The sequence below is a fragment of the Pseudochaenichthys georgianus genome, chromosome 15 (genome assembly GCF_902827115.2).
Source record: "Pseudochaenichthys georgianus chromosome 15, fPseGeo1.2, whole genome shotgun sequence".
In the NCBI taxonomy this organism is placed as follows: Eukaryota; Metazoa; Chordata; class Actinopteri; order Perciformes; family Channichthyidae; genus Pseudochaenichthys; species Pseudochaenichthys georgianus.
This window is the reverse complement of record NC_047517.1, coordinates 21,139,887-21,159,198: the sequence shown is the minus strand read 5'-3', so window position 1 is coordinate 21,159,198 and position 19,312 is coordinate 21,139,887. Positions and strand designations below refer to the sequence as shown.

At 43.0% G+C, this 19,312-nt stretch overlaps 1 protein-coding gene across 2 annotated transcripts; it reads left to right on the top strand.

Moving 5' to 3' along the window:
* The first annotated feature begins 2,207 nt into the window (after positions 1 to 2,207).
* Positions 2,208 to 19,108, top strand: tarbp1 (TAR (HIV-1) RNA binding protein 1). 2 transcript variants are annotated; one of them, XM_034101444.1, is made up of 29 exons: positions 2,208 to 3,211; positions 3,289 to 3,386; positions 3,478 to 3,547; positions 3,912 to 4,066; positions 4,173 to 4,225; positions 4,322 to 4,419; positions 4,707 to 4,842; positions 4,931 to 5,027; positions 5,193 to 5,282; positions 5,381 to 5,528; positions 5,608 to 5,874; positions 6,500 to 6,597; positions 6,693 to 6,851; positions 6,931 to 7,160; positions 7,303 to 7,546; positions 8,229 to 8,417; positions 11,339 to 11,529; positions 11,611 to 11,682; positions 11,821 to 11,941; positions 12,653 to 12,763; positions 13,175 to 13,324; positions 14,190 to 14,276; positions 14,363 to 14,559; positions 14,637 to 14,718; positions 14,813 to 14,984; positions 15,088 to 15,273; positions 15,885 to 16,009; positions 16,654 to 16,790; positions 18,477 to 19,108. In XM_034101444.1, the coding sequence occupies exons 1-29, from the start codon at positions 2,263 to 2,265 to the stop codon at positions 18,652 to 18,654; spliced, it is 4,890 nt and encodes a 1,629-aa protein (XP_033957335.1). In that variant the 5' UTR covers positions 2,208 to 2,262; the 3' UTR covers positions 18,655 to 19,108. The 2 variants fall into 2 exon arrangements, with proteins under 2 accessions (XP_033957335.1, XP_071061785.1); XM_071205684.1 differs by lacking the exon at positions 13,175 to 13,324.
* Positions 19,109 to 19,312: the final 204 nt, after the last annotated feature.

Here is a 19,312-nt window from a genome sequence, read left to right as displayed (position 1 = left end):
CCTCAGAATTAGAGTCGGTCCCCGGGCTGCCATGGCACCACTAACATTTAGGGTCAAATGCAGAGGACAATTAGTGCAAAATCTTTTTTTCACTTTAATTTAAAGGGGGGGAGGGGATACAAAAATGTGGTTATAATGGAAGTCCGTTACAAATCTTCTAGGGTAACAGTCCCTCATTTATTATTCAGATGGATCAACTGATTATACTAATAATAAAGTCAAAATAGTTTTTAGAATATTGAATTATAGTGTATTTTTTCAAAAAAGCAGTTACTGATATACGATCAAAACTGGTATCTAAAGGGTTACATTTTTATCGTAATTAAATCATTATGTAAATTAAACACTTCATGAAATATTTGAGGAAAACAATTTGAAAAATATTGATTCGTCATCATTTTATTGCAGTTCAAATACAAATATTTTATGTTAACATTCCCAATGTTACTTTTTTTAACAGGGCATTAAGTGCAAATTGAAATTGTTTACAAAATATGAAAATATATTAAAAGATTATACAGATAATACAAAATAGGACCAATGTTGTCAATGGCTGCCTACTCCACTCTCCCCCATCTCATAGAAGTTTCCAAAGATTTTCATAATCATGCTTTTTGGTCTCAATTTGTCTGGCTCTTGCTTTCGGATTGTTAGCTAAGCAATGGCTTTGAAGCCAAGTCTTGACATATACATCTGGTCTGAAGTTCTGAACTTGTTCAGTGGAGGGCCAACACACTTGATGAAAAGCAAGGCTGACGTGCTTTTTACCTCTAGGGAGCTTCAAGTTGTGGTTAAAATGTTCATCTGACTAAACCCACGTTCACACTCAGCTGTGGAGATGACCAAAGTGTTCAATGCTTGAAGGAGGGGTTTCAGCTCTTCTGGTGCTGGTGGTATCATTTCATCAACAGTTTTGAGTCTTACCAGCTAGCTAACACGAGAGAAAAACGTATAACTCCAAACTAAGTTGTTATTGCTGCTTATGTCCATAGATTCCACCTTTGGTGACTAAAGTAATGAGTAATGGCTAAGATTACTGACTCTTGACTTACCTGAAATGTTATTTTTAAATATGAAGTCCCTCAGATCGCGTTGTCCTCCTGGTCGCTTGGCCATTGTGATGACCGTTACCTGCGCTTCTGGCATCGATCAAACAGGCGCATCACGGTGCTCTGGCGCCCTCTAGGGCACTCGCATAGTATAGCGTCAGTGACGTGAAAATGTCATTGCGTGTGTGCGTGCTCCCTCGCCCACAGTATTTTACTCAAAATGCGCAAAATTAATGTTGAAATAGCAGTAATACCAGTGCCACGTTCATTGATAAAATTACATAATGGATGGAAAGGGGGAATGGCAGTTTTAGAAGTGGGATGATTTTGACCGTTTTTATTTCAGGGGGGATGCCATCCCCCCTCATCCCCCCTCAACTCGAGTACTGATTCTAGTAGACCTCAACAATGGAAATGTGATCAGTAGAAATGGCCATGACATGGGACCTTTTAAAAGGGGAGTGATTAGTAAAATATGTATAGATAAAAAAGAAAGAATGCTATAGGTAACATAAGATACAAATACACAAGTTTAAATGATTTGTTGTTGGTTGTGATCATATTCTAAAGATGTTTGGATTATTGAAAGGTATACAGCTCCCTTTCATGAGTGTTGAGAGCTGTATCCATAAATTCATTTTGTACTCAAAGTGCACCAGATTGATGCATTTAACTGCAACATTAAAATAAAATCTGGTGCATGCCCCCGGACACCTCTGGATGTGAAGTCCACCCCCAAATAAAGCAGGTTAAAATAATTACATTGAATACATTATCTTTTAGTAAACACTAAAAACGAGTCCCACAGACCCAAACAGCACACAAAGGTTAAAGGTAAGCATATAATAATGTTAAAATGTGCTAAATATATACACTGCAACAACAAAAAAGAGTAAAAGTAGCTTACAACTTAGCTCTCATCCTAAAAAAGGTTGGAGACCCCTGTTATAGAATGATACATTTGACCATTTTAAGCTTGGCCTACCATTTTATTGGAGCGATGAGGAACAGATGGGACTTGAAAAGGCCCACCTGTTCAAAGTGGGGAATGACAGAAAAAGTTTGAGAACCACTGCTTTAATGTCACTCACCTCTCGCGAGAGTTTTAAGTGACGTTTGCGGAAGTTTACATTCCGTAGGGTAAAAACCATGGTAAAAACGTGTCGCTCATGGGAGCTGTGAGAAAGCCGGTTGCGGGTTATCTTTAGCTCGCATGTTCCAGGCAGTTCAGCAGCCCTCTACAATGAATTCCGTTTTAATTAACGCGGTTTTGTCCAGCTCTCCTGACTACGACATATTGTTTGAGTCTCTGAGCTGGCAGAGTGACTCATGGCCGGGGACGGAGCGAGTGGAGGCGCTGACAGCTTTCATAGAAGGACTCGGACCACTCCTCATAGAAACCGACAATACTCATTTTTCAGCTGCGAAAGTTACATCTATCAAGGATAAAATCGACTCGTTGGTTTTGACCAGGTGTTTACCTCTTCTCTGTAAAATATCAGCAGAAGCAGGTGAAGGTACGCGCTGCAGGGAGAGCACCGCTGCTGCCTGCCGACTCCTGAGTGTCTGTTTCCCGCTGTGCGACCGGGCGGTGCCGGGGCAGGTGGCTCTGTCTGTGCTGCAGTCGCTCCAGCCGTCAGAGGAGGAGGATCCGGGAAGACTCAATGTGGAGGTTGCCAGTGAAGTCATGGCTGCTTTAATACCTTCTCTGTCAGCAGATGAAAAGCTCACACTCACCATCCTGTCATCTGCTCTGTCCTGCATCAAAACACTCCCTGATGCACTGGTTTCTAAAATCACAGTCAGGCTTCTCTTAACTGTCCTGAAGTGCTGCAGCGGTGAAAGGCTATCCAGCATCCTTAAAGTGATCGTGGATGATCTGAGCAGCTGGCACTCCTCTGACCGCACACCTGTGGTAACAGAGCGGGCACTGCTGTGTTTCACCGCCCTATCAGACCACCTGCTGAAACCGCACAGCCTCCCTGCCTCTTGCTCCTGTGATCCCGATCCTCGTCTGTCCTTCCAGTTTTGGAGGATGGTCCAGGATGGACTGACACACAGAGATAGCGTGTCACGTAAGAGGGCGTTGTACCTGCTAAAAATGTGCGTGGCCCTGTCAGAGGAGAAGAGGGAGGACTGTCCTCTGTATCCACCAGAGGAAGGTAAACGTCTCAGATTTGCTTTAACAATATATAGGGATTTTTGGGTTGTTTTCTTACTGTTTTTGAATTGGTTGCAGAAGACATCTTGTTCAAATGGGCCTCTAACAGGAGCAAGTTGCTCAGAGAGTTCTGGGAGGATTATGCACTGGTGATGGAGACCCTGGAGGAAAATCAGGTACAAAATCCCACATGAGTCTTTTTTCACTGCCAATTCAGGTGTCATCAAAACAACTTTGAAATATTGCCTTTCTCTGTTTCCTCTACAGATTCATGTTGTCCGGCCAGTTCTAAACAGAATAGACACGTTGATCCAAACAACAGTGAATAATAATCAAGGTTTGATCCAGTTTGATTTATTTAGATCTTATCTACCTCTTCTCAATAATTGTATTTCATTTTAATTTTTAATTTCGAGCATCTCTTGATGGTTTGGATGTTGTGATGCAGCTGTTGTTAAAGAGTTGTATTATGAAAACCTCCCTTTTTCACTGCTTGTGCACATACATTTGGGTACTTGGAATGTCTACCGAAAGACACAAAAAGATAAACATATATTGATATGGGAGTTCTATTTAGCTTGGATCAGAAAATAATGCGATTTAACAAGACGTTCAGATGTTGTTCCTCATTCTATCTGATGCAGGATCATCAGAATATCTTGTAGTTTGTGCCTGTTGTCAGTGGTTTGTCTGTGATGCAGTTTCAGATCAGGGCTTCTTCCACCCGTCCTGGCTGCTGTGTGTGTACCAGCGGATGTTCCACAGCGAGAACAAATCATTGATGAGAGAGGGAGTGTTTCATCTGCTCGAGCTGCAGGTCCTCCAGCAGCCAGCCTTTGCTTTGGCCTTTTCTCAGGTACAGGCTCAGACACACTTTTTTAATGTCATTTAGGCTTATTCATTCAACTTCACTGAAATCATTTTTTGTTAAACGTGTCCTCTGCTGTTGCTGTGCTCCTCAGTTCATCGTTGGCCCTTTTATGAATGTTCTATCTGAAACGTCACTCTTCCAAAGGTGAGGGTTTAAAGATAAAAACACCAAGCCAATAAATGAAAGTAGGAATTACTGTGTTATTAAGGCCTCATTAACCCGCTTTATATCCACATGTAGGTCACTTGGGCAAGGTGTAGGGGATTGTCCTGAGATCGGGGCTAAACTTCAAATCTTCATGGTCACCTTCTTCAGCAGCCTACCTTCAGAACATAGAGGTAAAACAGAAGCCGCAGAGAATACATGGCCATTTCTCAATCGCGAGTACACATGCTGCAGAGCGACTATTTCAAGTATACTACGTCACAGAGTGGCGCAGAATGCTGGGCATTTAACATGCATTTGAACAGTCCTTCGGCGCCACTCGATGACTTAGTATACTTGAAATAGTTGCTCTGCAGCAGTTTTACTCTTGATTGAGAAACGGCCCATGTTTACATAGCTCATTCACACTTCCCATGGTTAAAATGCCTGTCCTCCTCTGACCATTGTGTTTGTTTTGTAGGTCGTATTTTTCTGCAGATGATTCAGCAACTTTGCACAAAGCACTGGTGTGCAGCACCCCTCCTCTTCCTCTCCCAGGCGATATCCAAACTGCCCCCAAGTCCAATGCTGGGGGTCGACGGGCTCACTGCTCTCAGGTCTGTCATCATGATTATTGTTAGTCAAAGTGAGTCCGAGCTGGTTGTGGTTGATATGGAAGCTAATTTAATCTGCTCTGTTTTACAGGGAGGTTCTGCACAGCACTATGATCACTCATCAGGTTCTGCTGAGAGGTGCTGCTCAGTGCTTCCTGCTGAATAGCGCCCTCTGTCTCACAGAAGTGGTAAGTCAAGGCTCAAATATTTGTGCATAATGCTAAACCAAACACTGAACCCACCTTAGGGCCGTTGTTTTGCATCGTAAGGTGATTCTGTTGTTTTGTACAACTTCTGCTTTCATATACAGCTTTAAAGTTAGTGAGCTGCATCATTAAAATATGTTGTTTCAGAGCGCAGTGACCCTCGATGATGTTTTTAGTTTCCTGACACATTTTCGTGCCGATGAGTCGCTGTGTAGAGGGACTCAAATGTGGAATCAGGTAAGCTGTAGCAGAGACGTTTGAAGGAACATTTGACTTAATATGTGGTAACAAATAAATGTCAGTCTTTTTGCTACCCTATATATTTGTGGCTGTAGACATGCACCTGGCTGTTGGACAATGAATGCAGTTTCAAGCCCAGGCTTATGGGTGGAGATTGCACTGGTGCTGCTACAAAGAAAGAAACTGTAAGAGACTACGTTCAAAGCGAGATGCACACCTATCTCCGCGTACCAGCTAGCACAGGTAATTCAGAGGTATGATAGAAAAGGGAAGGATTTTCTTTTTGTAGACATGTTGGTTGAAGTACCTTCCCTCTCCTCAGGTCACACTGAGAGGTTACCAGACTTCAGAGAGGCTGATAAGTTGGCCAGGGCCATTTTGCTGTGCGTAGACTTGGAGAGAAATCAACTTGGAGCAGAGTTCGGTAACACTCTGGAGTCATTACTGTCTCCGCTGCTCGACACCCTGAGCAGAGTCAGCACCAATATGTACCTGCCTCTGCGTAAGAGCGACAAGAGTCTGCAGCTCCTGCTCAGACTGTTCCAGCTGGGAGGAACACCGAGCTGTCAGGAAGCTGGAGAGGAGCAAGGTTTGTATTGACCATACTGATCAACTGTTATAGCAGTCAAATCCACCCATATTCAGTAGGGATAGTAGATGGGTAGGTGTGTTCCTGCAGGGAATAACTGTAACACCTATTCTTACAACTAACATTCACTTGGTGCTCTATTGGGATTTAATATCACAATATTCTTTCAAACTCGTAAGCATTTATTTATTGGTTAAGCTAACTTAAATGTGGTACATTCTTTTTTGTTCTCAGTCAAAAACGCATCTTTGTGCCTTCTGACATTTAAAGTAACATAATTATTTCAGGAATTGAGGGATCCTTGCTCTTTGGGGTGACTTGTTTTTCTTGAATCTTACACTGGGGTCAGCTTAAAGGGCAATACTTGTCCATTTATGCATTGATTAAATAACTTAAGATTGAATACTCTGGATTTAGTATTTAGTATCACATCAGTTGAAACCCAGCTTGCATGCATTCATTGTAATGTAGCTATTAGAACACATTTAAAAACCTAAAATACAAGAATGATCCAGATAATATGCAAAATATGTCCCATTTTTAAATGTTATTAAATTGCTTTAAGTAGAATGTTTGTGGGTTGGGGTTCAGAGATTAATTGATTAACTCTTGCTCTTTTTCACAGTGGATAACGTAATGCTTGCCATGGAGAGGCTCATTTTTAAACTTGTTGACCCAATCCAGGAGTTTATCCTGAGGAGGCTGCTGGGGGAGCTGCAAGAGGTAAACAGCGAGTCAAATAATTCACTGTCACTCCAACAAGCACATATTCCCCTATCGGCTAGCGCTGCCATTTATATGTTCTGTTTCCCTCCCAGCTGGTTGACGTGGAGCGGGCAGAGCTGTATCTGTGTGTCCTGAGGCAGCTGGTGGTCATGTACAAGTCTACACCACAGCACCACAGTAACATTCAGCAGAACTATTTCCCTAAACTCATCAAGAACTGCCTCAAGGTCCTGCAAGAGCCACACCAGCAGGTACAATGCTCAGGCAAGAATGTAATACATCTGTTTTGTTGCAGAATCTTTTAACTCTTAATTTTTTCCACACTGCCAGATCAATTCTGTGGCCAACCAGGTGGGACGAGCAGTTGCTATGGCATCCCTGGCTACAGTGTGTGGTCTCGGGGAGCAGGAAGTGATCGACATGCAATCAGAGACCATTTCTGCACTGAAATCACTGAACGACTACTTCTACAGTCCAGTGTCCACTTCCTGCCAACGCCAGTCCTCGCTGGGAAACTTCAATCAATGGCTGCAAAAACCACAGACAGGAGACTGCTCGAGGTCAGTGAAAATCTGCTTAGAGTACACGGTAAACCTTAAAATAAATTAAAGAACGGCATCAAATAAGAGGATATTGGGATTGAATATCATATACAGTACACGCAACAGCATAGCATAAGGTACAATCTCTTGTTTCCTTCAGTGATGGAGCGTTGCAGGGTCATCTGCTGCAGGACTGGGGACGCATTGCTGCCAGTTTTTTGCGGGACCAGTGGATTTGTCTGAGCTTCCTGATTAAGGCTGTTGTGATTACTGACTCCATAGAAGTTTCCAGAGCGTCCGAGACACTCCAGGCTGCTCTGGGCTGCAGCGTGGAGGCCCTGGCTCTGCTGCCCAGTGACCTGGTGCTGCCTGCGCTCACCTTTATGGAGACCGTGCTGCCACAAGTGAGTCTCAGATGCATTTAGGTGAAATGTAAACAATTGAAATGGCGTGTTCGGGCTATAACAAGAGATTCCTTGCACTTATAATGTGAAGAATTTACCTCAAAAACTAAGGTAATATATTTTCTTTTTTTTTGTAATTTAAATCTTTATTGTCACATTATGCATGGCAATAACATGCTGGTTACAACAACATTACAATCATGTAACAAAAGGCCAGCAAGGCAATACAAAATAAAAATAAAAGGCTAGGGATATGTCTTCATGTTATTACCGGTATATTCTTGAAGATACATGTATCTATTAGCTATTGTTCCAGTCAATGTCTTTTGTTTTGAGTCTTGTATAGAGTCAATTTTCCCCACTTTCTGTTGAGTTGTGTTTCTTGCAATCTCAATTTATAAGTCAGTTTTTCCATCAAAAAGATTTCTTCCACAATTGTTACCCATTGGTTTTTCGTTGGTGGTGCTTCCTTACCCCAATTCCTAGTGATAGCTTTCCTGCTAGATATTAGCAGAATTTTGATCAAATATTTGTCACTTGCAATAATGTCCTCAGTGTATTTACATAAATAGAGTACCAAACAACTTTTAGAAACCTCATACCCAATTATTTGATGTATTCCCTTACATATCATAAGGTAATATCTGTTTTAATGTCTGGTTTGCTTGTGTTTTGATCCCAGTTACTGCTAGATGAGGAGGCCCAGTGTGTAGAGGCTGTGAATCTGAGCTGGGATCTGGTTCAAGGCCTGAGCACTAACGCCCATGACTTCTGGCCGGCCCTGAAAGGCTTCATCTCCATGGCCTTCCACCATAAACTGCTCGAGCTGACACACACTTCTGCTCCGACTCTCCTGTGCACCTTGAAACAGGTGATCAAAATCACGCTGGTTAACTTGGAAAGAAAGTGTCTTGATTTCAATTGTATTTCACAGGGTTCTTACGGTCATTCAAAACCTGGAAAAGTCATGGAAATTCAAAATGCTAATTCCAGGCCCCGGAAAAGTTATGGAAAACAATATTTTTCCCAAAGTTTTGGAAAAGTCATGGAAATGTGACTAAAGTTGCATCAAATATAATTTATATTTTATCTAATCGCCGAAATAGTAATACTATAACGATAATAAATACTGTGTCGTATAGTAATGAAACGTAAAATGGCATTTAACTGACGAGGTATTTTGCTGGTGAGAGTTCTCATTCATAACACTCCGTTCGATGTCTCACTATGGGATGCGCCTCATCGCGGAGCAAACAGAAGCATCAATCTCATTACGCCAATCCTGATTGGCTGGTGATCTTGACGTCAGCGTCAGGGAATCCACCCATTATAAGTAGCTTGCGCCACGACGCATGCGTCATTCAAACACCTCTTCTCGCTTCAGAGCATATCTCTACAGTAGCCGGACAAGCTTAACTGTCCACAGACTGAACCCAATTACCCACGACTGGCTGCTTCTCGCACAGTCGGAGCAGGAGGCTGTTACGCAGACAAATGTCCTCATAAAGCACCTGCTCAACCTGGGTTTCATAATAAACACAGAGAAGAGCATGTTGTGCCCCGCGCAGACTATACTCTTCCTGGGTTTACGCCTGAACTCGGTGCCCTTTTCAGCTCGCTTGTCAGCGGAAAGAGTGAAAGCTTTCAGAGCTTGTCTCGCTCTTTTCCAGCTGCGCAAACATGTTCTCTTCAGAACATGCCTGCGATTGCTGGGGCTCATGGCGTCAGCCATCCTGGTCGTACGACTGGGACGCTTACACATGAGGGAGTTTCAGCCCTGGGTGGCCGCCCTAAAACTAAACCCTGTGCGCCATGGTTACTGTGAAATGCGTAATGGCACTGCGCCACTGGCTGCACCCGACTTTTCTAGTACGAGGTGTGCCTATGGGTGCTGTCCTTTCACGGAAAGTGGTCACCACGGACGCATGTCTGACAGGTTGGGGAGGTATTTATGAAGGTCGCCCGGTGAGGGGGAGCAGAGACCTCCAGCGGGGGCACATAAATTACCTGGAGCTTTCTGCCTTTCCTCAGGGGACATCACGTCCTCGTGAGGACAGACAATACGACCACAATATCGTATATTAACCGCCAAGGGGGCTTGCGTTCTCTCCAGTTACACACACTGGCGCGCAAACTGATCCTATGGAGCGGCAGACGTCTCCTCTCTCTGAGAGCGATGCACGTACCGGGAGTGATGAACCTCGGGGCAGATCTACTGTCCAGAGGTGCACCACTTTATGCAGACTGGACTTTACATCCAAGGGTTGTGAGCCAGCTGTGGGTGCGTTACGGCAGAGCCGCGGTGGATCTGTTCGCATCGAAAGACAACGCTCAGTGTCAGCTGTTCTTTTCGATGCGTGATCTAAATGCACCGTTAGGCGTGGATGCACTCGCGCACGATTGGCCCCCGGGCCTTCTGTACGCGTTCCCACCCCTGGCTCTGATACCTCCAACTCTGGCCAGAGTGAGAGAGCAACGCCACACCCAGAGCGCTTGGCTCTATGGGCCTGGCCTGTGAGTGGTACAATCTGAATACAGTGTGACATGAAGCTGACCCTGGCAGCTGCAAAGCGAGCCAGTGGCACTCATGCGTTATCTGTACAGTCTTCATGCACTCGGTTCGCCCCAGGGCAAACAGAGTGTGGTTGAAGCCCAACCCTGACTTTATCTTAAGGCGGTTGGTTCAGGTACCATATTTGACATTGAGGCATCCTCCCCGCCACTGTATTCCTCCGGGGAACAGCGGCCGGATTTGCCGTGTCCAGCCCGTGCTTTACGCACGTACAGGGACAGATCAAGGGTGCTTCGTCATAATGACCAAACCCCTTGTGTCCTGGGCTAACCCTTATAAGGGCAAGCCTGTTACTAAGCAACAGCTCTCCCACTGTCTTGTGGAAGCTATTGCTTTGGGGCCCATACGAGTCAGAGTTCGAAGGCACCCTCGGGTCCGCGAGCTCTTTCGACTCAGGGTCTGGCTGCATCCTGGGCTCTGTCCAGGATGTCTCCCATCCAAGACATTGGTGCAGCGGCGAGCTGGTCCTCGCCGCTCACTTTTGTCCACCTCTCAACAGTCTGGACGTTCTACTCCCAGTGTGACTCAAGCAGTGCTGGGCACCTGGTTGAGTCAGAGCTCTACCTGTTAAAGTTCTGGTTGGTTTAGTGATTTTCGAGATAAGCTCGTCTGGCAATATGGGTGCTACAATTTCCCATAGTGAGACATCGAACGGAGTGTTATGAATGAGAACTATAGGTTACTTACGTAACCCCAGGACTCCGAGTAACATGAAGTGAGATGTCTCACCAGACGGCCCTCCTTGCTATGGTGAAGCGAGAAGAGGTGCTTATTTTGAATGACGCATGCGTTGTGGCGCAAGCTACAAGGGGGTGAATTCCCTGACGCTGACGTCAAGATCACCAGCCAATCAGGATTGGCGTAATGAGATTGATGCTTCTGTTTGCTCCGCGATGAGGCGCATCCCATAGTGAGACATCTCACTTCATGTTACTCTGAGACTGGGGTTACGTAAGTAACCTATAGATTTTAGTTGCTTTAGCGTGTAGAAGTTAGTAAGCCTAATATATGATTTGTTTTAGATAGGCACAACATGTTTCATATGCCATGTTAAAATAAACCATTTTCAGTCGTACCGCTGAGAAAGAGTAATTTTTTTGGTCATGGAAAATTAGGTAAAGGTCATGGAAAAGTCATTGAAAATCATTGGTGAAAAAGTGTATGAACCCTGATTTCAACATACATTTTTCTATAATACATGCATATATATTGGTTTTTAGATAGCCAGTGAGCTGATGGAGCTGTCCCAGTCAAAGAGCGGAGTGTTCGGTGTGCTGATTCAGCACTGCTGTCACACGTGGCTGCCCACAGGCGGAGGCAGCAGCCACACCGGGTTTTCTTCTGTGTTCAGCCACATCAATATAATCAGTGAGGCTTGTGTCTACGGACCAGTTTTCAGGAGAGATCAACGGTAACTTTTACAACTTTTCTCTGATTTGCACAATTGTTTGTCGGGACTTTTTTAATTATTTCCTCATGCTCTCTTTTAAAGTCTCATCCAGGATGTGCAAACGTATGTGGAGCAACTCGGTGAAGAGTGTTCTGCCAATGTTGCAGTTACAAGGTGAGCTTCAGTTCCCTTTGATGGCAGTTTGTGGAAATGTAGGCTTTTATGGCTGTGATTTAAGATTGTGCCACTAGATGTCTCTGTTGGTGTGTGGATGTTTTCACACTTAAGCCATTGCTTTTTTGAATTTTCCAGTGATAACAGAGATGATCAGTTGCCCCGCACATGTGTACTGGCTTTCCTCAGCCGCCTGGATTCCTCTAATCAGCAACACGAAAGACTGATGGAGGAACTAGTTATGGATTTGTTAAAAAAGGTAAGATGTAGATCAGTTTAGGTTGTGTCATGCAGTCGAATTGAGTGTCAAATAATATTTATTTTTATCTTTCATATCAACATTTTATGATACAGAAAGTGAATGCAAAGTCATATAAATAATGTAATTGATGCTCAACTCATCAACATAAAAAAGTGAACCTCCCTCTATCTGTACTTTGCTTGAAATCATTCATTTGAAAAGAATCCGAATTTATAATATCACGAAATTATATGATATACAATATATAATATAACAAACAATATCACCTAAGCCCTAAGAATAGTTCCAAGGATCTATTTCCCATGTATCTACATTTTACATCAAATCAAGTTTTATTTATATAGCACATTTATAAACGATTTTTGGTCGAGCCAAAGTGCTGTACATATAATAAAAATAGCCTACAGTAGAGAGACTTTACAGCAAATACAACAGCACAGATTGTTCAGAATATCAGTATGAGAAAAACGACACCCTCTATCCTTAGCTTTTTTTTCATCTTAGATATGTTGATCATGACATTTTTATATTGCACCCTAAAAATACATGTCTGATCCTCAATGAGATGTATCTGTTTCTACAGTGTTTACTATGTCAACAAATAATACTATAGCAACAGATAAGTTTTGCGATATGATTTTGCATGTATATCCATTACAGCAAATTAAACAACAGTTTTCCATTATCTCCCCCGTCCCATTTCCCCAGGATAATGACATATCGAAGTCAAAAGTACGTTACTATAGCAACTCCCTGCAACATCGTGTTAAAAACCGAGCATGGCAAACAATGCTGCTGTTGCTGCCCAAACTCAGAGAGGTAAGACAATTACACTCACACTAACAATCTCACAGGAAATAACCACTCAGAAAGTGTGTGTGTGTGTGTGTGTGTGTGTGTGTGTGTGTGTGTGTGTGTGTGTGTGTGTGTGTGTGTGTGTGTGTGTGTGTGTGTGTGTGTGTGTGTGTGTGTGTGTGTGTGTGTGTGTGTGTGTGTGTGTGTGTGTGTGTGTGTGTGTGTGTGTGTGTGTGTGTGTGTGTGTGTGTGTGTGTGTGTGTGTGTGTGTGTGTGTGTGTGTGTGTGTGTGTGTGTGTGTGTGTGTGTGTGTGTGTGTGTGTGTGTGTGTGTGTGTGTGTGTGTGTGTGTGTGTGTGTGTGTGTGTGTGTGTGTGTGTGTGTGTGTGTGTGTGTGTGTGTGTGTGTGTGTGTGTGTGTGTGTGTGTGTGTGTAGGAGTTTGTTGCCACTTTGCTGCACCATGTGTTTGAAGCTGGATTCTGCAGTAACCATGCCTCTGTCAAGTACCTGATCGAGTGGATGATGATTTTGATCCTCGTCCGCTATCCACAACACATGGATAGCTTTTGGGTCTGCTTCAACAGGGTGAGCTCCCACTCTGAAGACCAGAAACTGATGTGTTATGAGATAAATATACAATTATTTACTGATTCCTTAAATACTTTTTTCTTTATATTCATAGTTCCACATTTGTTGGTAAACGGAGAAACAATATATCTTCCCTTGGTTCTGCTCAGACACCCATTCCTATTACTGTATTGCAGTATTGTTTAGTTATAAATATAAAAAAAAGAATCCGTACACATAAAATATGACGAATTGTGAGACACAAGGAGAGAAAAATACAATGAACTAAATAGACTAAAGGATAAAGTAACAATAGGCGCGTTCACACCGCAGTACTTTTCCCACTTTAGTTCATAGGAACTCTTTAGTTCTCATAAACTAAGTACAGATCGCGTTCACACCGGAATAAGTCCCTGGGGGTGGATTAGGCAAATGAAGCCGCTGACGTCACTTCTTCTTCTGCTTTGGGTTTACTGGCAGGCTGCAAACAACTTCACGGCGTATACTGCCGCCCAAAATCCCCGGCCGGAAGTCCCCGAAGTTAGGGACTGGCTTCTACTGCGTGGTTTGCAATCCGCCCAGCCAATCAGACATAGGAACCTTTTTCTCCCACGAAAGTACCTGCTCTCTAGCAGGGACTGAAAAGGGGGTAAAAAGGTTCTCATGAACTAATTTAGTTCCTGGGGCTTTTTGGTGTGAACGCAAATATATTGTAGTTCTGGTGAACTATTGTGGGAAAAGTACTCCGGTGTGAACGCGGCTAATTTAATAAATATGCCAACTATGTGCAGTTACATTTGGTGTCAGTAGTGCAATACTACATCGTAATATCAGGTGCGTCCATTTGTTCTTTATAGAATATATTTATTTGTTTTCTGTACAGGATCACGAAAAGACCAAGACAAGCATCTGCACCTTCCTGTCAGTCCTGGTACATTTAAATGTCATCATTCCCACTCTTGAGGATGAGGTAAAGCCAGTGATCTTTTTCCCCACTCACAATTTATATTGCAACTTTTTCTGTGTATCTACAAGATCTCTGTTTCTGTGTTTTAGGATACACATTTGCGTAAAGCACTGGACATCATCCTGCAGTGGTGTTTCAACCATAACTTCAGCGTGCGCCTGTATGCATTACTGGCCCTGAAGAGGGTGTGGAGCCTGGTGGGGGTCCGGGCAGAGGCAGTTTGGGGAGGGCTGTCCACTGTGATCAAGGCCTGTCTGAACCAGGCTGAGGCCATGCAGAGCACTGGGTGAGAGCAAAACACCTAAGACAATCAGAAACATTTTGTTGTAAATGTGCTAAAGAATTTGCTGTGTCACCATTTAGGAATGCCAACAAGAATTGGACGAGGATTCAGGAGCACTTCTTCTTCGGTGCCTTTCACCCTATCAGGGATTACAGTGTGGAGGTGGGCTAGTATGTTTCTTCTGAACAGATGAACCCTTCTAAAATACATTCAGATGTTTTTATAACATTTTCTATTTTTGTGTTGCTTTCCCTAGACAATATTCCTCACATTCCCCAGTCTGTCGGAGTTGGCTGATGATGAGTGGATTCCCCTCTGGAAGTTTGAGAAGCTCTCATGTTTTAATGAAAGTACATCTTCTCTTTTGAGAAATCCTGCTCCTGACCTGAGTCAGCTCCAGCCTGGAGACTGGATCCAGCAAGACAAAGGTACAGTGAGTGGCACCTATCACAAGCCACAGGACCACCTGACACAACATACTTTAATCTAACCTCGATTCTGTTTGAGCTATCGTGGTGTTGTTTCCCCCAGGCGAGGAGAATAAGGAGGAGCGCTGGGCCGAGGTGCAGAAGAAGATCACTCCCTGGAGGCTGGGGATCCAGGAGCAGGAGCCTGAACTCCAGCTGGTTCCCCAGCAGAGGGCTGCTCGAGTGGGCAAACAGCATGGCGCCCTGCTGGTGGTAGCCTCACTTATCGACAAGCCCACCAATTTAGGAGGTCAGGAGCAGCATGACAAATTACACTCCTACCATTTTACAATACTCCTTCTTTAGCAGGAATGATATAAAATGTGAACTGATTGTGGAGAACAAACATCACAGGATTTTGTTTGGTTTCAGATCAGGATGATGATCTGTGCAAAGATATCAAACACAGCTCAGCTCTAACCAATGAATAGAGCCTTCTTATCAGAGATTAGACAGGGTGTGCCCAGCTTTAATCAGACACTCCTGTTTTATGTTCTCCTCAAGTGTACTCCGATGCTTTTGTCTCTGATGATAAGGGCCTGAATCAATCACAATTTGTTTATTAAGGAAAAGACCCATTTTTAAATCCAATATTGATACTTCATGATTTGAGCAGGAACATACTGTAAGCTTGGCCGTTCTGTAAACGGTGTAATTGAAATTGGGCTCTCAATTGCTATTACAGGTGTTGGTTTTGTACATCAGTCTGTGTCCATGATCACAGCCATTTTTGCTAAGTCATGACTGCCACAGATTATGTGAGAAAAGAAAGAAAAGGCCCCTTTACTGAAGGCACTTTAGAATTTAGGCAAAGTAGATGGATGTTACAGTAATGCATGTGTTTCTTTTGTGTTGCTCAAGGTCTTTGCAGGACCTGTGAGATCTTCGGTGCGAGCACTCTGGTTCTGGATAACCTCCGCCACGTCAGTGACAAGAACTTTCAGGCCCTGAGCGTCTCCTCTGAGCTTTGGCTTCCATTGTTAGAGGTAAAGTGCCATCTCACATTTCACTCCAGTGATCAGGATTACCACTCTGTCTTTTAAGACAGATCCCCAGTGGACCTGTGAGCTGAGAAATGTGAGTTTCACCGGATGGCTCAGCATTTAAATGATCTTAGTCAAAGCAGAAAAGATGGATGTGCACAGAAAGGATGGATGCTAAAGCCAAAACATTAATGTGCACCTTGGTGATAATAAAGAGCATTTCTTGTTCATTTTAAAAACATTCAACGAGGCGCATGCAACATGCTCCTTTCACTTGAGCTTAACCCAGGATTTTTCTTTTATCCCCAATTTTCAGATTTATGGATCTAGTTTAGTATGACCAAAGATGACCCTAAAGTTCAACATATTTATTTATTTATTTGTTTATTCCACACATGGCAGTTATTTTAAAACAAAAACATGTACACTTTACACATATTTGTTTTGTTGTTGTAGCCCATGGTGGAAAGGAGCAGGGAGAAGAACATCTTAATGAAAAAACTTAAACTTGAATCTCAAGGGAAACGGGTGCATTTATTCATCAAAACGAATGGGAAAAAAATGAACACATCTGTTTTTAAATGCCAATGCCTTCACCTATTTACTCGGTAACATAGGCAATAAAACCCTTTTTTTCTGTGCATCAGGTAAAGCCACTGGAGCTCACTGACTTCCTGCAGGTGAAGAAGAGTGAGGGGTACTGTATTGTCGGAGTGGAGCAGACGGCCAACAGCCAGAGCCTCCAGGACTACCAGTTCCCTGAGAAGACTCTGCTACTCCTGGGGTATGAAAGTGTTAAATCTGAATGTTTCCATCAATGTGATAACCTGCACACAGCCAGTTGTGCATAAATGCATGCAGCCTTCTGTCTTCCCAGGCCCTTTGTGACTCACACTGATAAAGATGTGAGCTGACGAGGCTGTTTAATGTTATCTCAACGCTTTATTGTGTTTCCCTGGGGGGGGGCCAGCGCCTCTCCTCTCCGTGGTGTACCTGTCAGGGCATGCTGGACTGTAATTGGCTCTCCCTGAGGGAGAACAGGGGAAATACATTTACACAAACCAGCCCAAGCAGTGTGATGACATCAGCAGAGAAAAAAAAACATTATCTAGGGTAGTTTGAGTCACAATGCTGCCCTTTGGCTTTCATGAGTTAGGACACAAGAATTACTCTTGTGAAACCATTTGTAGCTACTCATGAGCGAACTGTAATTGTATACTGCTGCAGTTTGCGTCAGAATCATGATTTACTCTCCCTACTAAATATACAGGTAGAGAGAGAGACATGAATATGCATCAGGTCTGTGTAGGTTGATGTTTTGTTTTACCCTGTTCACTCAGAGGTCTGAGTGGTGCTGTTAGTTTAAACTCCCCATGTGTGAGCTCAATCTGGAGTGCTCTCTCCCAGCTGTGCTCTCCCCAGCACAGCATCGCCCGGCTCTAATCTCTCTCCAGGTCGCTATTATCTCACCCGGATGCACTCACTATAAATGTAGCTCATCAAATCGTGCTTTTTTTACTCTGTGCCACCCTCTGTGGACTCTTTAACGACAAACTCATTGCTTTGCATGGCCTTATATTGCTGGATCGCACTGTATACTCAGTTGATTACAGAATGTTACTGAGCTCATGAGTCATCTGAATGAAAAGCCCATTCCACATAATTGTGAGAATTATGATGGAAGTTAAGTTGGCCGCTCATGTTCAAAGTTCTTAAATTAGATCAGCTGGGTAGCCTCATAACAGCAAGTAAAGGCCAGAACAAATATTTATATTACACATCAAGGTTAAACTAAGAATACAGATGGTCTGATGTTTTATACAGATGTCAGGAAGTCAGTGTTGCCTTATCGCCGATTGGATGTACATTCCAATGTAAATCCTGCAGTGCAATTTATTTGTTTTAGAAATATGTTCTGTCCTCTGCTATTGAGAAAACAAGCTATGTACGCTTCTGTTGAGCTTAGTCTGTATTTCAGTGGTGTTTATTCTATGCATTTGAATTATATTTTCTCTTTGATGAGAATCACATTTTAAAGGAATGGATAACTATTTTGGGGAATTCGCTTTATTCATTGCTTTTTCTGATTGTAGAATACAACAGATAAGAACACATAGATACCACTCACATGACAATATGATTCATATGTAGCTAGATCCACGGTCTGGTTAGCCTAGCTTAGCATAAAGACCTAAAACACTTACATTTTGTGGAAATTCTGTCAAAAGATAACAATATACCCAGATCAGCTCTAAAACTCAGCAATTAACACTTTATACATTTTAACATAATCTCATGTATATCTCACCGGTGATCCAATCGGCTTATTTAAAAAAAAAGTATGATTACTTCAAAGAAATTGAATATACGAACTCTGTTGGACAGTCCAGACATTCACGGCTAATTTTTCCTGATACTTATATACTGTACTAGCATTCTACAGTATATTGTGTTTCCTCTTTTCTTACAGCAATGAACGAGAAGGTATCCCGGCCAATTTACTCCAAATGTTTGATGTGTGTGTGGAGATCCCTCAACAAGGGGTCACCCGTTCCCTCAATGTGCATGTAAGCGCTGCCCTGCTCATCTGGGAGTATACACGGCAACATCTCACCTCAGCTGAAGTCGACTCGAAACCAGAAAATTAAGAAGAATTCAGCACTGCAGACATATGAACTTGACATGTGACTACTACACACTGCCATTACCGGCTGCTGCTCTCTGGTAACAAGGGTGTAAATCATCTTCAGAAACATGAAGATGCCAGGATTAGAGGATTCTTATTTTCTGTCTGAATAAGACTTTATCCTTTGAGAAGTGAATGTGGTCAGCAATCGTCAGAGCTGGTCTTGTTCCTTAATGAAAGTCAGGAATACATTTTAAACTGTGGTTATTACATTTAAATATTCCACTGGGTATGCTGTTTTATATTAAAAGAGGCAGAATAGAAACAATCTGGCATCAGAAGTGGAATATAACGTCCATCCCAGGACACTACCATACATGATGTATATATGCTGCTTATGTGAATGCATAATTGCTGTTTTTAATTTAAAATAACTGTTTTTGTACAGTTGAATAAATCCAACTTTGATATTTTAAGTTGTGGGTCTGTTTTTCTAAATGTATTGTGGTTAGAGATTGCATCAACAAAGGAAACTGAAGGGGTTAATAAGGCACAGGAGGTGCTGTTCACCCTCCCTCCCATTAAAAGAGCAGAGGAGCTGGTTCACCTGGAGACCGTCCGAGCAGGAGATGGAGTTGAATCATTTATTTTTCCGTCAAGTTTACGCTTTTGCGTGACTC